The sequence below is a fragment of the Cololabis saira genome, chromosome 21, assembly GCF_033807715.1.
Source record: "Cololabis saira isolate AMF1-May2022 chromosome 21, fColSai1.1, whole genome shotgun sequence".
Classification (NCBI taxonomy): Eukaryota; Metazoa; Chordata; class Actinopteri; order Beloniformes; family Belonidae; genus Cololabis; species Cololabis saira.
Genome location: NC_084607.1, coordinates 8,931,055 through 8,949,488, shown reverse-complemented (window position 1 = coordinate 8,949,488; position 18,434 = coordinate 8,931,055). Strand labels below are relative to the sequence as shown.

The 18,434-nt window shown below is 38.1% G+C and overlaps 1 protein-coding gene across 1 annotated transcript; it reads right to left on the bottom strand.

The window, feature by feature from the left end:
* Nucleotides 1-1,962: 1,962 nt before the first annotated feature.
* On the bottom strand, nucleotides 1,963-4,187 carry LOC133421907 (cytochrome c oxidase subunit 6A, mitochondrial). The gene is made up of 4 exons (XM_061711703.1): nucleotides 4,038-4,187; nucleotides 3,679-3,748; nucleotides 2,212-2,354; nucleotides 1,963-2,136 (listed from the first exon to the last, which is right to left on the bottom strand). Exons 2-4 carry the CDS (start codon nucleotides 3,746-3,748, stop codon nucleotides 2,047-2,049), a joined length of 303 nt encoding a protein of 100 aa, XP_061567687.1. The 5' UTR covers nucleotides 4,038-4,187; the 3' UTR covers nucleotides 1,963-2,046.
* Between the last annotated feature and the right edge of the window lie 14,247 nt (nucleotides 4,188-18,434).

Here is an 18,434-nt window from a genome sequence, read left to right as displayed (position 1 = left end):
AGAGCATCAGTTTGCTTTTGGTTGTTGTTTTTTTTAGTGTGAAGGGACGACTCTGTGTGTGACAAAAGTATGAAGTCGATTCGCTTCGAATCAGACTTTAAATGTGAGAAGATGAAATTGGTGAAGCTTTACTTTGTTTATACAGGACTGTCAGAAAATTAGAATATTGTGATAAAGTTCTTTATTTTCTGTAATGCAATTAAAAAAATTAAAATGTCATACATTCTGGATTTATTACAAATCAACTGAAATATTGCAAGCCTTTTATTATTTTAATGTTGCTGATTATGGTTTACAGTTTAAGATTAAGATTCCCAGAATATTATAATTTTTTGAGATAGGATATTTGAGTTTTCTTAAGCTGTAAGCCATGATCAGCAATATTAAAATAATAAAAGGCTTGCAATATTTCAGTTGATTTGTAATGAATCCAGAATGTATGACATTTTTGTTTTTGTAATTGCATTACAGAAAATCACAATATTCAAATTTTCTGAGACAGTCCTGTATGTTGGTTGCTTCCATCTGCTCGTATAATTATTTTTTTTCTTCAAACAACAGTGTAAAAGCTTGGAACGACCTGTGGTCACCTTTTATTTTGTAGATTTACTTTCAGAGGAAATAGATATTTTCCTGTTCCATGGTACTCCTTATCGTGTAACACTTTATCCTGGTGGTTTTGTCACATTTAAGTTAATAGAAGTTTAAAAACTCATGACACCAAAGAGATTTATTCGTTTTGCTGAGCATCTGCCGGCTTGAGTCCAGTTTCCAGATACTTTAAAATGGCTTATACTCAGTACTGGAGTTGAGGGGGGATGAGGGGAGATGGCATCCCTCCTGAAATAAAAACGGTTAAAATCATCCCCCCTGTAAAACTGCCATCCCCCCTTTCCATCCCTTATGTCATTTCATCAATGAATGTGGTTTTACTGCTATTTCAACATTTAGAGTCATCACCAGAAAAATAACTTATTTGACAATTTTCACCTGTTTCAAGTAAATTTTCACTTGAAATAAGTAGGAAAATCTGCCAGTGGGACAAGATTTATCTTCTTATTACAAGCAAAAAAATCTTGTTCCACTGGCAGATTTTTCTACTTATTGCAAGTTGAAACAGGTGAAAATTGTTGTTTTTTCCAGTGATGAGATTTTTTTACTAAAATGAGACATTTTAACTAGAAATAAGACAAATATTCTTGTTAAGATTTTGAGTTTTTGCAGTGTTCCATTTTACTTATCCTGTGAAGGACAGAGTCATATTGATAAGTTCAGAAAACTGTTTTTTATTGTTGTGTTTTGATGTATTAGATATAAGCCCAGTGGATATTTGAAGCTTACAGAAGGCTGCATTTAACTGCTGCTATGTCATTCCTGCAGTATTTCTGCAGCTGTTTTGGTCAGTGCTATTATTTGTAATATATTATATTATTTGTAATCAGTACAAATTATCTGTCCCCATATGATAAAATCCACCATCCCCCCTGATTTTTTTTTTACAACTCGAGTACTGCTTATACCTAAATTAGCTTTTCATTACCACCAAATGTGTAAAAGGGAGAAGCGTCTGCAGACTGGAGAAGTCTCGTGCTAGACGAGAACCGCCTGACCTCCGGTCTTTCCTTGGGAGTGGAGGAAACGAACCACCTCTCTCTTCCTGGTCTGCAGCCGGATCCTCCTGGATTCATGGCCAACTTGCACGCTGGTATTTGCAAAAGTGGGAATGTTTACAGTTTCCTCAGTTACAAAGAGCCTCAGCTTTGATGGGGAGATACTCGTCTACCTTTACAGATGAAGCTTCTGAATTAGAGAATGATGCCAGCCTTCTGTCAATGTTTCAAAGATCACAAATACAGGATTTTTCCATTTTAGTGACCCCTGTGGGTCTATATAAAGAAGATACCACACACACAGACACACAAGAATATGGCTGTCCCTGTAATACAGCATAAGTGATTTTATTCCAGAGATTGTTAGTAAAGCAGGTGCACCGGAGAGTGGCGTCTGAAACGAGCAGGACGTATTTGTGAGGACTGAATGCTCGTCTCAGTGTCCAGAGTGCTCGAAGCCGTCGGGGAGAGCATTGACGTGACCGTTGTGGAACAGTGAGTGGTTCCCATCACCCCAGGGGAATTTCTGGAAAGATGCACAACACAGTTTTGTTTTCAGACAGTTTCTGGATGAATGTTAAGAAGTTACTCCGAGACTCACCTTGGTGCGGATGCGTAGGTGAGTGTATGGCACAAAGTCAGGCTGCTCGTGCGAATGGGCTTGCGCTTTCATGTAGGCGTTGGCAATACAGACGCCAACACCTGGGAGGGCTAGGACGAAGGTCAGAATCTTCCAGGTTTTGGCTGTGAAAGACAAAGTACTGGTTGAATAAAAATCCCCCCTCATTTCCGGATTATTCATCAGGTTGTGGGCATGCAGGCGGGAATCCCTGGTCTGCTCACACGGCAGCTCAGTACTGGAGTTGAGGGGGGATGAAGGGGGATGGCATCCCCCCTGAAATAAAAACGGTCCAAATCATCCCCCCTGTAAAACTCTCATCCCCCCTTTCCATCCCTTATGTCATTTCATCAATGAATGTGGTTTTACTGCTATTTCAACATTTAGACTCATCACCAGAAAAATAACTTATTTGACAATTTTCACCGGTTTCAAGTAAATTTTCACTTGCCAGTGGGATTTATCTTCTTATTACAAGCAAAAAAATCTTGATCCACTGGCAGATTTTTCTAGTGAAAATCTACTTGAAACAGGTGAAAATTGTTGTTTTTTCCAGTGATGAGTCTTGTTTTAAGTGTAATGAGATTTTTTTTTACTAAAATGAGACACTTTAACTAGAAATAAGACAAATATTCTTGTTAAGATTTTGAGTTTTTGCAGTGATCCATTTTACTTATCCTGTGAAGGACAGAGTCATATTGATAAGTTCAGAAAACTGTTTTTTATTGTTGTGTTTTGATGTATTTGATGTAAGCCCAGTGGATATTTAAAGCTTACAGAAGGCTGCATTTAACTGCTGCTATGTCATTCCTGCAGTATTTCTGCAGGTGTTTTGGTCACTGCTATTATTTGTAATATATTATATTATTTGTAATTAGCACAAATTATCTGTCCCCATATGATAAAATCCACCATCCCCCCTGATTTTTTTTTACAGCTCGAGTACTGCGGCAGCTGTATAACTGTATACTCAAGCTCTGAGTTTTAGTGGCGTTCTGGCAGAACCTTTCCTGTCATGTAGTCACATGTTTAAAGTTGTTATTCCCACTTTTCTGCTGTTTCAGAAGCTTGTGCCTCAGCTCCAGCCCTTAACAACTACCTATTTTTTCGTAAAAACTCCAGCACTGATTTGAAGTACATGCACTCACAAGCATTCCTTTCCTTTTGAAAGTACATTTTCTGCACACAAAGTTAAAATGACTCAAGTTCATCTTTTGGGAACGAATCCACCTAATCCATCACTTAAGTGTAATGCTTTGTTTAAGTCTTTTTAGAGGCTTAAAATTGCATTTATTTATTTTGCCATAGTTAGATTCACTCAAAACTGCTTCAAATCCCATCGCTTTTGCAAACTAGGATGTTTATTCACACTCTTTACGATGACAAAGTATCCTTTTTAGACCAGGAATCATCCTTTAATATAGTTGTATTGGTTTGAGACAAACTTACTTGATCCCTCGTGGCTTGCATGTGACGCAGCAGCAAGCACCCGACCAGCAGCCAAGGTGGCGGAAGACATCTGCAGACAGGTGTGCAAGAAATGACTGCTTAATCAGGATCCAAAATATAGCTTATACATGTAGATTTCTGATATGAAAGTTTCACTGCGGTTGAATGAGATGTCCAATATAAAATGTAAAATGGTTAGAGTTCATTCTTTTGATGTAGTTTCATGTTAAATGAGATTTCAGTTGGTTCTTTTCAAGTTGCCCCTCAACAAACCAGACTGGAATAATAGATTTGGTTGTTGCAGGGTAGAGTTGTTATGTTATTGTTAAGAGTACAGCAGAAAATCTGATAAAACTTACCTTTTCCTGCAGTCAAAGGTTAGTAATCACGATAGTTCTGCTTGTTTGTCCTTCAGTCCGTCCTACGTTGAACTCTCTGTGTCAGACTCCTCCCCAAGGAAATCTGTACCTCGGCCAAGAAATGTAGTTTATATTTGGTCAAGTGCACAGGCGGGCTGATAGAGAGGACGAGGGAGGAGGTGCACAGGAAGGTCAGCCTGCACCAGAGGCCTGCAGTGTCTCAGTGACACTTAGGTGTAAACTCATGTATTATTTGCTACTCTTTATAACTATATTTCAAAATGTTTGATATATTTTCACTTTTTTTTTTTTTTTAAAGATTTATTTTTATTTTTAATATTGGATTTCATCCAATACAACAGGTGATCATATCATTTTTCAAACGCAAGATGGCAGCAAAATCCCTGTGCCAACGGCTGTGCTCTAAAGCGCATGCGCGGCCCTTATCTTCCTGTGTTTTGCTTTGTTTCCATAACGCCTCCAATGTGTTTGAGTGACAGGACATTTGTAACTGTTTTCATGCCGTGCAGACCTTAATGACAAACTGATAGCGAGCTGTTCATTTAAACAAGGTGTGTTGGATCAGGTAAAAATGAAAGAATACTGATCTAGAGGTTTAATTGAATTGAATGTAATGTTTTAAAAGTTTATGGTAAGTGAAATGCCCCTCCCCACAGTAAGTTCATAGAAGAATGTGTGTGGATAAATAAATAGCTACTTATTTTTGAGAAAATATTAATTATTTTTTGGTAATTATTTCAATAATCAAATATTGCAGGAATCAAGGCCCTCTAGTTTTATTTTGTTTTCTTTTTTAATGCTTAAAAAAAGAGGCATGACTCAGAATGCAACTTTTTTTTCACACAGGAAACGATTCAAAGACAACCCAAGCAAAATTTTCACCATACATGCTGAAATTATAGTACATAGTATTCTCAATTCTCATGAGGAGAAGGTTTAGGTGTTCAAACTCAATATCCAGTCTCTCTCGCTCTCTCTCTATTTCTGTTTATGATGTGTGATACTTTGACCAATGTAACTACGGCAACATGGCTCCATCAAAAAACATTTAACCACTTCTGCCTCAGAGCAGCAATCTCTGAATGGATCTCCTGCTTTGGTGGAAAAATAAATACATTTAGAAACAGGGAGAGAAACCTTGTAAAATATGAGGACTGGTAATAATTTCCACAGTTGTGTGGCAGCAGTGATATTCGAAAGCTCGAGGAAGGAGACAAACTGTCCACCAGGTGGGGTAGTGACACAATAATGAAGATCGTTCTCAAATAGGACTCAAATAAGTCCTGGTTTTTGTCCATTGAGTTGTACAGTATTGGATTATTTCTGCTTAATTTCTGCTCATTTGAGCAGCTCCATCCTTCAAGATGAAGTCTTTTGTATTACTGCAGCATCCGTTTGTATTTAAGCAAAAGATCTCCAGCTACATGTCATGGCTCTGAGATCAGCAGCACTGGGGCCCCCCAGGGCACATTGCTGGACCCTCTTCTCTTCACCCTGCACATCTCAGACTTCTGCTACAACTCAGATCTGGGTCACATACAGAAGTACGCCGATGACACCGCCGTCGCTGGATGCACCAGGGAAAACGGAGAGGGGAAGTATCGGAGTCTGGTGGGGGATTTTGCTGTTTGGTGCCGTTCAAAACACCTCAAGACAAAGGAGCTGGTCGTAGAATCCTGGAGGTCCAGACCGAAGCTCAGTCCTACTAGACCAGAGGTCGGCAACCCAAAATGTTGAAAGAGCCATATTGGACCGAAAACACAAAAAACAAATATGTCTGGAGCTGCAAAACATGAAAAGTCTTGTATAAGCCTTAGAATGAAGACAACACATGCTGCATGTATTTGTATTAGTTATAACAGGGGGAAGATTTTTTTTTCATTATGCACTTCGAAAAAAGTCAAAATGTCCAGAAAAAGTTGAAATTTCGAGAAAAAAGTCGAAATGTCAAGATTAATGTTGAAGTACAATCTTGAGACAAAAGTCAAAATGTCGAGAAAAAAGTCGAAATGTCGAGAAAAAAGTCAAAAGTTCGAGAAAAAAGTCAAAATGTTGAGAAAAAAGTCAAAATGTTGAGAAAAAAGTCAAAATTTCGAGAAAATTTCGAGAAAAAAGTCAAAATTTCGAGAAAAAAGTCAAAAGTTCGAGAAAAAAGTCGAAATGTTGAGAAAAAAGTCAAAATTTCGAGAAAATTTTGAGAAAAAAGTCAAAATTTCGAGAAAAAAAAGTCAAAATATCGAGATTAAAAAGGAAAGGAAAAAAGAGGAAAAGAGGAAAAAAGGAAAAAAAGTAGAAAAAAAAGAAAAAAAAGAAGAAAAAAAGGAAAAAGAAAAAAAAAGGTCAAACATTTTTTAAAAAGCTCCAGGAGCCACTAGGGCGGCACTAAGGAGCCGCATGCGGCTCTGGAGACGCGGGTTGCCGACCCCTGTACTAGACGCAGAGGCGATTCTAGGGTCTGTTGGGGCCCTAGGCAAAAATTTCTAGGGGGCCCCTCAAACCAGCATTCATCACCGTTATGTTATAATAAACTGACACCAACGAAAACTTTATGAAATTTTGTTTTTTATTCCAAATGTTTTTCTTTACCTTCGGCTGAGCTGAATCGGCTCCATTTAAAACTTCCAGAATGAACGTTAAATTCTGTGCACACGACACTGTGTGTAGTTTTTTTTTTTTTTGACACTGTACAGGTGGATGATCCGTGATCATGGGAATGACGACATGGGGGCCCTTGAGGGAGGTTTCTTACTGGCTACTGAGATGTCATTGATAAATGCCCTATGTTTGTTTAAGGAGGGAGGTGTGGTCATTGCGGTTACCACATTTTGAGATCTGTGGAGTAAAAACAGCCTTCAAAATACTTTTTTAGTCCTCAATACCCCTGACAGGAAACACCTTTGTTTATGGTAATAATTAAAAAAAAACATTTTTTTTTTTTTTTTTTTTTTTGGGGGGGGGGCCTCATGGGCCCCCCCTGCCTTGCCTGTTCACAAGCTGCGCCCCTGACTAGACGGAGCTGAGGTGGAGGCTATGGACTCGTAACAAATAACACATCCAAGAAAGACACATCCAGACTGGATAAACTGATCAGGCTCTGTGATCGGCATGAAGGGGATCCTCTGGTGACTCTGAAAAAACTGTTGGATATTATCGACTACCACCGTCATCAGCAACCAGAGGAGCCTGTTCAGTGAGACTTCTCCTTCCCAAGTACAGGACGAAGACTAAAGCACTTTATTGATCCCTTTGGGGTCAACAGTTGAGTCTAAGTCTAAAAAGTGATGCCATATGTTTGGATTGTGGCAGAGTTCGTGAGCACATAGTCCTATATACTTTCAAATGTGAAAATAAGAGAAGATCTTCAAAAAAAATATGATTTCTGACTTGGTTTCTCTGGCTTCTCCCCTTCTCTTGAGTTTCAATTTGTCCATTTTCACAGAGGACTTTGTTGTCTCGCCTGGACGACTTCAGACAGCAGTGCAAACAGAAGTGCGGGCCAGCGGTGATGTCAGTCAGTCATGCAAGCAGCCCGTCTGTGTTTGTGGGCACCTCTGCCCACAAAAGCACTTGTGTTTTTGTGGGCAGAGGTGGCGCTTCATCTTAGTTTGAAGACTTATGCACTGACAAATAGAGAGGAATACCAATGCCCTCAGCTGGCTTACCTCTCTCAGCAAGCATTTAAATGAATATATATATAATTTAGTGAATAAATTCAGATTCTCTAAAAGGTGAAGCCTATTGTCTAGAGCAATTGAGACGGTTTCCTTGGTTTGATTTTCTTTTGTTTCATGATTTGCCCTTTTGTTCCTCATAAGATGCATTATAGTCGTTTGATTACTTAACTTTTCCTCTAAATGTCACGGTCAAGTTAAAACTCAAGCAGGAAAGAAAAATAATCCATTGAGTCTCACATACAGTGTTTCTCACGACCAGAGGTGGGTAGTAACGAGTTACATTTACTCCGTTACATTTACTTGAGTAAGTTTTGGGAAATGTTGTACTTTTAGGAGTAGTTTTGAATCACTATACTTTTTACTTTTACTTGAGTAGATTTGTGAAGAAGAAACTGTTTCTCTTACTCCGCTACATTAGGCCACGTTGAGCTGTTACTTTTCTTTTATCCCTTTTATCCGCGTACGCGTCAATCTCATGACATCACTGAGGGATTCTTTGGGAAAAATGTTTGTTTTTGCATGTTTTGTCACCTATACACAGACTCAAACATACACATTATATTTATATGAGTTCATGGGCCTGTTCTAGTTCTGCCTGGTTAAAAAAGAAAAGTACAAAGGCTTGAAATTTTGTGCTACTTGTGCTTAATTTATTTTTTTATTCTGTTATTATTTTATTTATTTTATTATTTATTAAAGTACTTGAATTTACTTTAAGATTATTAAGATTATTTTTTATTAATTTTAATTATTTTATTTTATTATTTTATTGAATTAATTTGCCTGAAGATGATTATTTTGTACTTTTGTCTGTTTGAATGGTTGTGTTAAAAAAATTAATCCGACGTTACTCAGTACTTGAGTAGTCTTTTCACCAAGTACTTTTTTACTTTTACTCAAGTAATTATTTGGATGACTACTTTTTACTTCTACTTGAGTCATATTATTCTGAAGTAACAGTACTTTTACTTGAGTTCAATTTTTGGCTACTCTACCAGCTCTGCTCACGACGGTCTGTGATGTTTTTTTTTTTATCACAGAGGTTTCATTGTTGGAGGATGATTGACACCCGTGTAGAGATGAATCAATTCAGTAGTTGTTTGTATTTTTAATATTTTTAATTTATGCTTAAAAATGTGAGTGAAGATCACATACACCGATGGTACGACGTTTGTAAGGTTAAACTCCGTTTGTTCACATCTGACATCTTCAGAACGAGGGAGTGAAATCATCCTGCAGTGTGGGTAAACTGATTTGCAAATAAAAAAGGTGTGCCAACTGAGTTGAGTTCTTACCCTCCACAACATCCTTTCCCACCCACTCACCTTCATGCCGCCGGCGTGCCAGGAGAGAGAGACAGCCGTTGATTGTGAGTGCGTGTTGCTGGACTGGGTGTAAGGTTGTCAGTGCCAGCTTCAGAAGTCCTGTCCGGTCGCTGCCTCGTAAAGCGGAGGCCCCTCTTCATTCCTTGGCACTTGACTGTGGTTCACGTGTTTATTGAGTTTATAATGTCATGGCAACCTTTTCTCTGATGTTTGTTGTGCAAATCCCCTCAAGAAGTCTTAGTTGGAGTCCAAACCAAGCTGTGATACTTTTGATAACGGGGATTATAAACATACTGTCAGAACTTAAATGAGGTTTATTGTGAAAAATGAGCTTTTCTTTTGATTCAGATAATATTTTTGCATGTCTGAAATGTTAACAGGGAGCCATTCAGATATGCCATCTCGTCTGCAGATAACAACACACTTAAGTGGGCTTCCACTTTTCATCTGTGTCCGGTTCCACGTCATGCAGCGTTTGATTCACCTCTCTTGTGAGGATCACAAAACTGAAACAGAAATTTCAAAAGAAGCACGCCATACAGAACGTGGGCGGCTGTCTCTGCCCGCCGAAGCCGCCTGCTGTCTAACAACATACAAACAGTTGAAAAGAGAAATTTAACTTTTTGGATTGATGTCAAACTTCAAGAACTCAAAAAACTGTTTCCCTTTTAAAAAAGCAAGCAAACTTATACAATTTCAGATACCCAATTTTTTTTTAGACTACTACTACTATTACTACTACTACGACTATTACTGCTACTACTATTCCTACTACTTTTACTATTACTCCTACTACTACTGCTACTACTATTCCTACTACTTTTACTATTACTCCTACTACTACTACTACTATTACTACTACTACGACTATTACTGCCACTACTATTCCTACTACTTGTACTATTACTACTACTACTACTGTCATTTAGCACAGTGTCTCCCAACCTGGGGTCCGGCCCCCCCCTGGGGGGGCGCCAGAGATCTCTGGGGGGGGCGCAAAACTTTGTCTGCTTTCAGGATATGCAGTTGTAAAAATTATATTTACACATGTTAAATAAATAAAAAATCATGATAAGTTCTCTTATATTTGGGAACCTATTCTTTCTTTTGTTAATTCTTTGGCATCCTTTGAAGATTAATTTAATCTGATTTAACTTAATTACAGAGAAGTATGATATTGCTAACCATGTCTCTTTTTTTTTTTTTTAAGGTTCCTCTTACGTCAGTTTATTTAAATTTTTATTTATTTATCTTATTTTGTTTTTTTAATTTATTTTTATTTTTTAATTTTTTTTTGTTGCTGCTGTTTTGCGTGGGTCGTGTATTTTAGTTTATTACTTTATTTGTCCTATTATTATTGTCTTCAGTCAGAGTCTGATTGGTAATCGGTACTTACTTTGGGACCTGTTTATAATTACGTATTTTGCAGTGTGTGTGTTTTGGGGTGTTTGTTATGTTAAGTCTTGTGTCCTTATTTATTTATTTATTTATTTTTAATTCTATTTAGTTATTTAGTTATTTATTTATTTTTTTGAGTGTGTATGGTAAAATATAAAACGGGGTATTCTGTCGAACCCTTTAAAAGAAATGTTTACTGTGTAATATAATTTACATGGATTACCCAATAAAGAAACATGTTAAAAAAAAAATCATAATAACACACCTAATGGAATACTGTAATCCAAGTCTGTATAAACCCACTTAGAAATATATTTTGGTCATTTTAAAATACTAAGTTATTTATCAGGATAAAAACTTAAAAATGTATTATTATATCATTATTCAACATTTAATCATACTACTACTCCGACAGGTTGTTAAAGGAAAAATGTTAAAAAATGTTGCTCTCATATTAAAAGAGACATTTTTCAGAAATATTTTTATGTCCTTGCAATTATTTTTTGTGTGTATTTTATACATTGGTGACACAAAAGGAAGGTGAGAAAAACAAAGTACAGGGTAAACCAAAGAGAAATGTATCAAAAAAACATAATTAATGTTCATTTTTTTCAATTAAAGGTTTGTAACGAATAACTTTACTCTTTTGCTGCTAGTACGTACGGGTCGGGGGGCTGGTCTTAGACACAAGTAGGGGGGGCTTCATTGAAAAAAGGTTCGGAACCACTGATTTAGCAGATGCTTTCATCCAAAGTGACTCACATTTGAGAGAACAACACAAGCAAGAAATCACATAGGAAGTCCAGCTGGATCAGTGCTGGTCAGACTGCTGAGAGTCCAGTTGGACACAGTTTGATTTTTTTTGTTGGACCTTTTTTTGTTTCCTTCCCACTCAACACAACAGTCCTTTTATACAGCAAAACTAAGTCTTAAATTTCACCATCATGATATCATCATGGCAGAAGTGCCAGCAGCTTTTCTCAGTGCTGACTCCTGCAAAGAGCTGGACAAATCTCCTAACTCATTCTGATGAACAGAGAAGTTTATTAGATGCAGAAATGAGTCTTTAGCTTGCTCTTAAAAGTAGGTTCGGACCCTGCGGATTGGACAGAGTTTGGTAGGTCGTTCCACCATCGGGGAACAATGGAGGAGAAGAGTCTGGATACTGATTTCACGCCACGTTGTGGTGGAAGCACCAGGCTTCTTTCACTGGCTGAGCGGAGCTGTGGAGAGGAAGTGTAGCTCTGGATGAAGGAGTGAAGGTAGGCAGGAGCCGTTTGGGTAAGTGTTTGGTAGCCAGAAGCAGAGCTTTGAACTTGATGCTGCAACTGGAAGCCAGTGCAGGGTGATTAGCAGAGGAGTGATATGAGCTAGCTTGGGTTGGTTGAAGACCAGACGTGCTGCTGCATTCTGGTTAATCTGCAGAGGTTTAATTGAGCACACAGGAAGGCCGACCAACAAAGAATTACAGTAGTCAATACGTGACCTGACCAGAGCCTGAACCAAGAGCCATGTCGTATGTTCTGTCAGGTAGGGTCTGGTTTTCCTGATGTTGTAAAAAGCAAATATGCAAAACCGGGAACCGAAGCAACGTGGTCCTTAAAGGTCAGCGGGCTGTCTAATATGACACCAAGATTGCTAGCAGAAGAGGGGGGCACAAGTGTGCTGGAATCCAGCTGAACGCTTATCTGAGGAGGGAAGGAGTGACTGGCTGGACCAGGGGTCGGCAATGTTGAAAGAGCCATATTGGACCAAAAACACAAAAAACAAATATGTCTGGAGCCGCAAAAAATGAAAAGTCTTGTATAAGCCTTAGAATGAAGACAACACATGCTGCATGTTTCTATATTAGTTATAACTGGGGGAAGATTTTTTTTTCATTATGCACTTCGAGAAAAAAGTCAAAATGTCGAGAAAAAAGTCGAAATGTCGAGAAAAAAAGTCAAAATTTCAAGAAAAAAGTCGAAATGTTGAGAAAAAAGTCGAAATGTCGATAAAAAAAGGCAAAATTTCAAGAAAAAAGTCGAAATGTTGAGAAAAAAGTCGAAATGTTGAGAAAAAAAGTCAAAATTTCAAGAAAAAAGACGAAATGTCGAGAAAAAAGTCAAAATGTCGAGAAAAAAGTCAAAATTTCGAGAAAAAGTCAAAATATCGAGATTAAAAAGGAAAGGAAAAAGGAAGAAAAAAAAGAGAAGAAAAGGAAAAAAAAGAAGAAAGAAAAAAAAGAAGAAAAAAAGAGAAAAAAGGAAAAAAGAAGAAAAAAAGGAAAAAGGAAGAAAAAAAAGAAGAAAAAAATGAAAAAAAAAAGGTCAACATTTTTGAAAAAGCTCCAGGAGCCACAAGGGCGGCGCTAAAGAGCCGCATGCGGATGATAAGCTGATAAGATGATAAGCTCAGTCTGGGACAGATTTAGCTGAAGATGAAGGTCCTTCATCTGTGCAGAAATATCAGAAAGACACGCTGACATTCACATTGAAACGGCAGGAAAAGCTGGGTGTCATCGGCATACCAGTGGTAGGAGAAGCCATGAGAGCTGATGATTTCACCTAGTGAGATGGCGTACAATGAAAAGAGAAGAGGGCCAAGCACAGATCCCTGTGGCACCCATGTAGACATCACATGAAAGTGATGAGAAGGACAAAACAAAGCAGAATTATTGTTTTTATTGCTTTTTCCCCACCTCCCTCTCTCATTTTGTCTGAATCTTTCTTCTCTATAGTATATTACCGACAGTGGAAATGAGTCTTGATTCAGGCCAGTGCAATGGTCGATGCCACCTGCACCAACATAACAAAACCGAGTGTAATATAACCTAATGGGCTCCAAAGAATGACAGCAGGGCAGTGTAAATGCGGCTTTAATGGGCTGAGTGTCGCCCGGGGACTGGCAACAGAGACTTGAGCAAACCATTTAAAAGTTCTCCATCAACAATCTGCTGGCTGCACTGAGACGGCAGGCGATTTAGAAAATTTTGAGCCACTTTCTTTGCAGTGGAAACTTCCACGTGCTGTCCATCACTCAAGTATGATCCGTGCAGACGGAGCAAATGGGGTGTCTATCATCTGTCGGATGTTCATTAGGGCCTGGCACAAGCACACTGAAACAGTGCCCAGGTTTTACAGTAGGCAACTTGTTTGAAGCATGTTTGAGTATAAACTCAACATGCAAGTGGAAATGTTCAGAACCACTGACAGCCTGCTGAAGTCTTTGAAGTGACAGATTTCTGTTGTCTAACTCAACTTTTTCAAGTCAATTCAATTAAAAAAAATACTTCATCAATGCTCCGGGGGGGAATAATATGATTTCAGTCTCTTTAGATAGTTTCTTCTTTAAAAAATGTATGAAAAGCACCGTCATTCTCTCCCTGATCTATTCTCTTGAAATACTAAAACGTGCTGTTTTGGCTGGTTGGAGGGTGAATTCACGTAAACAGATTTCAGCCCCTTGATGATTTCTGGTCTATGACTTTTAGCTTAAACACTAAAAGCAGTGCCAGCACCATCGTTCTTTGGGTCTGTTATTCCCCCCAGTCTGCACGCTACATGGAGCTGAACGCTAATGTTGAGCCCCCTGGAGCCCGCGGAGCTCCACAACTGGAATAAGAAGAGCGTGAAACCTCTGATAAACACTTCTGTTCCAGTCCCCAGCCTAAGAAAATAAAACCTGCCGTAGCCGAAGTCTAGAGAGGATGAGGAGGGTTTATCTAACAACGCACTGGTCAGATTTAGGGATTCAACTGAGATCCACTCATTTATGCAAATGGGACACGGACAGTTTTGGGATTCGGCAGACGTCTAAGTATGTAACTTCTCCAACTAGAACAGGGGTCGGCAACCCGCGGCTCTAGAGCCGCATGCGGCTCTTTAGCGCCGCCCTAGTGGCTCCTGGAGCTTTTTCAAAAATGTTTGACTTTTTGTCCTTTTTTTCTTCTTTATTTCTTTTTTTCTTCTTTTTACCTTTTTCTATTTTTTTCTTTTTTTCTTTTTCTTCTTTTTCCCTTTTTTCTATTTTTTTCTTCTTTTTTTCTTTTTTTTCTATTTTTTAAATTTTTTTCTTCTTTTTTTCCCTTTTTTTTGTCTTTTTTTCTTCCTATTTCCTTTCCTTTTTAATCTCGATATTTCGACTTTTTTCTCGAAATTTTGACTTTTTTCTCGAAATTTTGACTTTTTTCTCGACATTTCGACTTTTTTCTCGACATTTCGACTTTTTTCTCAAAATTTTGACTTTTTTCTCGACATTTCGACTTTTGTCTCAAGATTGTACTTCAACATTAATCTTGACATTTCGACTTTTTTCTCGAAATTTCCACTTTTTTCTCAACATTTCAACTTTTTCCTCGACATTTTGACTTTTTTCTCGAAGTGCATAATGAAAAAAAAAATCTTCCCCCAGTTATAACTAATATAGATACATGCAGCATGTGCTGTCTTCATTCTAAGGCTTACACAAGACTTTTCATTTTTTGCGGCTCCAGACATATTTGTTTTTTGTGTTTTTGGTCCAATATGGATCTTTCAACATTTTGGGTTGCCGACCCCTGATCTAGAATATCTAAACCAAAAAAGAAGGTGAGATTTTAGTGAAAAAAAACCCCAAAAACCTCAAGATTATGTGGCCAATTAAGTATAAAACCATCATCTAACACATGATAATTTAGAAGAAAAATAAAGATAATCCTCTTTTAGTTTTGCATACTAGCACATAAGATGAACTTGTGTTATTTAACGGGTAATAAGATACCAGTGTGTTTATATATAGTTAAAAGCAACCAGGTGCAGGATCACAAATCAGTCAGTTATGAAGAAAACAAAGTAAAAATGATTACAAAAGAGGAGGGAAAGTTCCCAAAAAGCTCAAGACCTCTTGGAAACCGTGAACAATTCTCCCAAAAAGTAAATTCAGTCGAAACCAGAACTCAGAGGGCAAAGGCCATGTCAGGAAAAGTACTGTCAACTGAGTAATGTGGGTGAGAGCGAGGCCGAGGAGAACCGGAGATGTAAATCTGCAGGATGAGAGTGAAAAAAACTGAAACTCACACCTGGAAAAACACATATTTACCGAGAGGAATCCAGAAGTTAGAACCACAGAGGTGATGCCAGTGTACTGGCAAGGGTTGAAGCAGCGACCTGACGCTTAAATGCCACTTGTGACGTTTGGCGGTGCTGTTCGGGTGGGGGCTCTGCGCCAGAACCCCTAATCAGGAAGAAGAAGGAAAAGCAGCTTCAGCACATGTGGGATGGATAGCTTCAGCTGTTCAGCTCACATTTGACTCTAAAACACTTCCTATGGTTGCAAAAAAACCCAAATCATCAACTTCCACCACCGTGCTTGACAGTGGAGTAGGGGTGATGATGGATAGTAGATGGACTATACCAGGGGTCGGCAACCCGCGGCTCTAGAGCCGCATGCGGCTCTTCAGCGCCGCCCTAGTGGCTCCTGGAACTTTTTCAAAAATGTTTAACCTTTTTTTTTCTCCCTTTTTTCTTCTTTTTTTTCCTTTTTTAAATTTTTTTCTCTTTTTTTCCTTTTTTTCTTTTTTTCTTCTTTTTCCTTTTTCTTTCTTTATTCTTTTTTCCTTTTTTCCTCTTTTTTTCTTTCTTTTTCCTTTTCTTTTTAATCTGGATATTTTGACTTTTTTCTCGACATTTCGACTTTTGTCTCAAGATTGTACTTCAACATTAATCTCGACATTTCGACTTTTGTCTCAAGATTGTACTTCAACATTAATCTTGACATTTCGACTTTTTTCTCGAAATTTCGATTTTTTTTCCCGAGATTTTTTCTCGACATTTCAACTTTTTTCTCGACATTTCGACTTTTTTCTCGAAATTTTGACTTTTTTCTCAACATTTAGACTTTTTTCTTGAAATTTTGACTTTTTTCTCGACATTTCGACTTTTTTCTCGAAGTGCATAATGAAAAAAAAAAATCTCCCCCAGTTATAACTAATATAGATACATGCAGCATGTGTTGTCTTCATTATAAGGCTGATACAAGACTTAATTTTTTGTGGCTCCAGACATATTTGTTTTTTGTGTTTTTGGTCCAATATGGCTCTTTCAACATTTTGCGTTGCCGACCCCTGGACTATACCATGATAATTTAATCATTCTCTTTGTTTGTTTTTTATCTGAGGTTTAATATACACAATTTTCAGACAAGTTGAGGAGTTCTTTTGTTTTTTAAAATATTCTAATGATGTCTTGATAAAAAACCACATTACCCAGATGTCACTGATCTTACAGTTAATCTCTCAACGAGCGAGCCGGCCCAGTCTGCACCTTCCGTCTTACCTCCGACATCCAGCAGCTCTTCTCCTCCAAGCTCCGACGTCTCCTTTCGAAAAACGGACACACTCCTAATATATGAAGCAGATGCAGACGGACAAATGTTTAGAGGTGAATCACGGGTGGAGGAGTCATGACTCAGATGGGGGTTATGTTATTGTCATGTGTTCAGTACCACCAGGGGAGACGATGTGGTGGTCCGCACATGTGACAACAGTTTTCCTACGGCAGCGTGAAAACAAGTTGTTTCTTCTCCAAATCTAACCATAATATGTGGTTTTCTAGTCAGACGTTTGCATTGAGCGCTGTCGAGCCTGAGGTGAAGACGTAAACTTTGCATTGAGAAACGTCTGTTATAGCAGACCTCCCACAGTATATACTGTAAAGATTATCCTAAAGGCTGCAGGTGCTTCTGCGGCCTCATGCTTCTTATACGCAGTCTCAACAAACTGCAGTCTCGCACTTTGTAGGCCTAAAGAGACCAGGACAGCAGCGATCACAGCGATCACAGCGCTCTTCTGTGGAAAACCACACGAAAAACACCTTGAAATATATATTTTTTTATCCATTTACAAAGTTCAGTTGTTACCGAAGCCCATGAAGTCACCAGCAAATATAATTAAGACACATTTACGATGTATTTTCAAATATTTTTTGTTCCAGGATAGTTGAAAAGCATAAAGAGGTTGTGTTTGTGTGCTCTCCGTCACTTCTACACCCTAAAAAGGTCATATATTTGATATTTTGTACAAAAACAGGAACATAAATCAACAGAAGTTAAAGCAGACAAGTTTGTTTGCAGGAAAACCCTGTTAAATACATCTGTCATAAAATAATTAACAGTAAAAATCCAAGACATTATAATTTATCCCAGACCGTGCCACTGAATCTATGTGAGGGAGAATATCTGTGCATGTATGAGTCAGTTTGCTTTATAAATCTGTACATTTCTGTCCCTGAAAACAATATTATTTGTGTATATGTGGCTTTTCGGCGCTGCTGAAGGCATCCCAGTCGCGTGCAGTTTGGGAACTGATTTGCTGCAGACTGATGCAGACTGATGCCGCCCCGAGCTATCAGGCACATGAAGTGGCAGCGACATCAAGCAGACAAACTCCTGCAGAGCCACAAATCCAATGCAGAGACTAATAATATTATGTATTAAAAGCTTCTTTTTGCAAATTGTGTCTATTTGCCTATGAAAAGTATCTTCAACTTTTTCTGGCATAATTATTGTCTGACATTCACGTATATTTTTATTCCCTTTTCTTGTAAAGTCAGAAGCCTTTTCTTTTGAGAACAGTCATGTTTTTGGTCTCATGTTATTTCTTTTCTTATATAAAAGAAACGGTTGTATTTAAATGCAGTAAAACATTCCTGATTAGAGTGATGAATTATCAGAGGCTCTCGAACCATTGGCTCCAATGCAGCATGCACAAACGTTTGCCATGTTTCATGATTTTCTTTGTGCAACATGTCAAGCGTTGAGATCATTTAAGGCTAGATATGAGTTTTCTGAGAAAATGAAAACTCTCAGATCTTCTGTGTGAGCCCAGTCATAAAAGTATGTGTGTTGAGAAGGCAGGACTGGTCAGTGGGAGTGTATCAGAGAGAGGGGAAAAAAAAAAAAAAAAAAAAAAAGAAACGCATATAAAAGAGAGTCAGTTATGCTATAAGTACCAGTTCTGTTTT

Excerpts from the sequence above, each read along its gene's own strand:
- LOC133421907 (XM_061711703.1), bottom strand. The coding sequence starts at position 3,748 with ATGTCTTCCGCCACCTTGGCTGCTGGTCGGGTGCTTGCTGCTGCGTCA. Across the intron at positions 2,355-3,678 it reads TGCAAGCCACGAGGGATCAA|CCAAAACCTGGAAGATTCTG; the intron begins GTAAGTTTGTCT and ends TGTCTTTCACAG. Across the intron at positions 2,137-2,211 it reads ACCTACGCATCCGCACCAAG|AAATTCCCCTGGGGTGATGG; the intron begins GTGAGTCTCGGA and ends GCATCTTTCCAG.